The sequence below is a fragment of the Acanthisitta chloris genome, unplaced genomic scaffold, assembly GCF_000695815.1.
Source record: "Acanthisitta chloris isolate BGI_N310 unplaced genomic scaffold, ASM69581v1 scaffold16817, whole genome shotgun sequence".
In the NCBI taxonomy this organism is placed as follows: domain Eukaryota; kingdom Metazoa; phylum Chordata; class Aves; order Passeriformes; family Acanthisittidae; genus Acanthisitta; species Acanthisitta chloris.
Genome location: NW_008683316.1, coordinates 232 through 3,748, shown reverse-complemented (window position 1 = coordinate 3,748; position 3,517 = coordinate 232). Strand labels below are relative to the sequence as shown.

At 59.4% G+C, this 3,517-nt stretch overlaps 1 protein-coding gene across 1 annotated transcript in view; it reads left to right on the top strand.

Annotated features, from left to right (window-relative positions):
• SLC11A1 (solute carrier family 11 (proton-coupled divalent metal ion transporter), member 1) overlaps positions 1-3,512 on the top strand; it is a gene marked incomplete at its 3' end in the record, with an annotated part of 5,920 nt that extends 2,408 nt beyond the window's left edge. The window contains 11 exon segments of the mRNA XM_009078897.1: positions 290-546; positions 637-707; positions 817-884; positions 1,018-1,173; positions 1,310-1,468; positions 1,647-1,736; positions 1,902-2,021; positions 2,511-2,660; positions 2,742-2,815; positions 3,268-3,421; positions 3,500-3,512. Coding sequence (XP_009077145.1) covers positions 290-546; positions 637-707; positions 817-884; positions 1,018-1,173; positions 1,310-1,468; positions 1,647-1,736; positions 1,902-2,021; positions 2,511-2,660; positions 2,742-2,815; positions 3,268-3,421; positions 3,500-3,512 — 1,312 coding nt within the window.
• Positions 3,513-3,517: the final 5 nt, after the last annotated feature.

Sequence of the window (3,517 nt, the reverse complement as noted above, 5' to 3'; positions counted from 1 at the left end):
GGGGGGGGTGTCGAGGGGAGGGGTCACATGGCAAAGGAGGTGGGGTGCCACGGGACCCGGCTAGGTGGCGAGATCCTGATGGGAGGGAAGAGCAATGAGATGTTGGCTGAATGACGTCCCGAAAAGGAGGACTGGATGTGTCCCTCTGACCCGTGTCCCCATTCCCCCCCCACCCTTCCCACACCGAAGCATCATATCCAGACAGCTGGGTCCTATCCTCAGCTCCCACTGGAGCAGGGATGGGGACTTATCGTCCAGCTTTCACCCTGAGACTGTGTCATGTAAGAAGCTGAGAGGTGTCTCCTAGGGTCCCCACGCTGCTCTGGGTGGCTTGCCACAACCTGGGGCCAGGGGTCTTCACCTGGGATGCCGTGCCAGCTTGCCTGGGGCCAGGTCCCTCTGTGGGTTCAGGCACCTCACGGTGCCTTGGCCCCTCCAGGTACCCCGTGTGATGCTTTGGCTCATGATCGAGATTGCCATCGTCGGCTCTGACATGCAGGAGGTGATCGGGACAGCCATTGCCTTCAGCCTGCTCTCAGCTGGCCGGTGAGCCTCCCCACGGGGACCCCCTAGCCTCCCCCATGGCCCTAGCCCACAGAGGGGCATGTGTCTAATCCCCCCTTTGCCATCCTGCAGCATTCCCCTCTGGGCTGGAGTACTCATCACCATTGTGGACACCCTCTTCTTCCTCTTCCTCGATAAGTATGGTGAGTGCCAGTGTGGGGAGATGGGGGTACACTCACTCAGGCAGCCCTGATGATGATGTGGCACTGGTGTTCCCCTGCTCCATCCCACCCCATCTCTTGATTGCTCTAGGGCTCCGCAAACTGGAGGCTTTCTTCGGCCTTCTCATCACCATCATGGCCCTGACCTTTGGCTATGAGGTAAAGGGGAGAGCTGGGGACACCTCTTTTCCTACAGGGTACTGGCAAGGGACCCTCACATGGTGTCCCCACTGGTACCAGCCTGCAGCAGTAGAGGTGGCAGCTCACAGTGCCCCTTCCCACTGGTCTCCAGTACATGATGGTGAGGCCAGGTCAGGCGGAGGTACTGAAGGGCATTTTCCTGCCCTACTGCATGGGCTGTGGGCGAGAGGAACTACTCCAGGCTGTGGGCATTGTTGGCGCCATCATTATGCCCCATAACATCTTCCTCCACTCGTCCTTGGTCAAGGTGAGACTGAGGCATTGCCATAGGCACTTTCCCCCTGGGTTGTCTCAGGGGACACTTGGTGAAGACCAGCTGGTCCTGGCTGCGGGACAGGGTGCTCACCTGACCCCATGACACCCATGCCATTGGCTATGCCCAGACACGGGAGATTGACCGGACCAAGAAGGAGGCAGTGCAGGAGGCCAACATGTATTTCCTGATCGAGTCCTGCCTGGCTCTTTTCATCTCCTTCCTTATCAACCTCTTTGTCATGGCTGTCTTCGGTGAGGCTTTCTACCACCAGCAAAATGAGGACATAGTAAGTGTCACCTTGTGCCCTCAGGGATATGATGGCTATGCCCAGCTGTGGAGAAGGGCAGGGTGAACATCCCTTGGAGAGGGGGTGTCCTCATTCCCTGAGACATGGTGTTTGAGTCCTTCCATGTCTGTGGGGATTAGTGAGCGTCTGTCACGCTCGTGCCCGCCATGCCTTGCAGCACAACAAGTGTGTCAACAGCAGCATGAGCCACTACGCCGATATCTTCCCCACTAACAATGAGACGGTGTCTGTGGATATCTACCAGGGGGTGAGTGGCATCAGGCTATGTCCAGCGAGCACCCATTCTCATCTGGGGGACATATCGCTCCCCACATTGACCCCCAGGGCTGGGGGCTCTTGCAACCCTGCTGGAAAGCTGGGATGCCTAGGGTGGGGGACGCTTTGGGGTGCCCACAGGAGTGTCCCCACACAGGGTGTCATCCTGGGCTGCTATTTCGGGGCAGTGGCACTATACATCTGGGCCATTGGGATCCTGGCAGCTGGACAGAGCTCCACGATGACTGGGACTTATGCAGGGCAGTTTGTCATGGAGGTGAGAGACAGGGGTGCTGGCCCTCATCCCTACAGGGAGCAGGTGGGAAGGAGGGAAATCACAGACGGGCCCTGGGATGGGAGGTCCTATGGGAAGTGCACTCCTCCCAGGAGTATTTGGAAGAGTTAATTGCCCCATTCCTGTGGGGAGCAGAGCATGAAGCACTGCCCACCCACAGGGTGGCACCAGGGTCCCTGGTCCCCAGGAGGTGGGATGGGGACAGTGCCCACACACTGCTGCTGCATGGCCATCTCCACCCCCTGTGATGCCCCACGCAGTGTTTCCCTAATTAGATCCTCTGTTAATGAGGCGGAGCTGACACCTAGCGGGGCCTGGCAGCCCTGCAAAGGACCACTCGGTGTCCTGGTACTGAGGAGAGGGCAATGCCCTCCATGCTCCTCCACTATGAGCCAGGGTTTGGAGGGGCTGCCCTGTCAAGGTGCCCCAGGCACGACGAGGGGCAAGAGTGCAAGTTTTGCTGTGTCCCAGGGCTTCCTGCAGCTCCGCTGGTCCCGCTTTGCCCGGGTGCTCTTCACTCGCTCCTTCGCCATCCTGCCCACTCTCTTTGTGGCTGCTTTCAAGGATGTCAGCCACCTCACGGGAATGAATGACCTGCTTAACGTCCTACAGAGCATCCTGGTAAGGGGGAGGGAGGGCAACACCTGCCCCCAAACACTCCAGCCTGGGAGCCATGTCTGCTTCATGCCCGTCTTCTTCCAGCTGCCCTTCGCCGTCCTGCCCGTCCTCACCTTCACCAGCCTGAGCCCACTCATGCAGGATTTCACCAACAGCCTGTGAGTGCCAGGGCAGGGAGAGGCACAGAGAGGGGCAGAGTGGGGCAGTCTGGTTGCAGGCACCCTCCCTGTGGTCCATCCTGTCCCCCCAAACCATGCCATGGGGGTAATTGGTGTATGGGCATTGGAGGAGTGTGCTTATTCCCACCTGCCCAGGGTAGCCAGAGCAGAACAGATCCCTTTACTGCCCTCTCCATTCTCCTACCAGTGCCACATCTGGGCTCCTTGGGCACTGCCTGGGTCCTCAGCATCCTCCTGGCACTGCCAGTCCTGGATTTGGAGGGTGGCCAAAGCTCACAGGCAGAGTGCCATCATGAGTATAGCAGTGGGGTGCAGAGATGTCCCAGATGAGGTCTTGCTCATCTACCAACCCAGATCCCCCAGCCTGCTGTGCCCAGTGGCACACATGATGGGGACCCTGCCCTGACTGATGCTCACTGCCCTGCCCGCAGCCCAGGGAAGGTGCTGATGACCCTCATCACAGGACTGGTGTGTGCCATCAACATCTACTTCGTGGTGGACTTTCTGCCCACACTGCGGGGCCTGGAGTACTACATCCCTGTGGCCCTGCTGCTGGCTGCCTACGTGGCCTTTGTCGCCTACCTGGTAGGGCTGGCACCGCGGGATAGGGTGGGACAGCATTCCCGGTGGGTGCCCATCGACCCGTCCTCTTTGTCCCTGCAGATCTGGACATGCAGCATC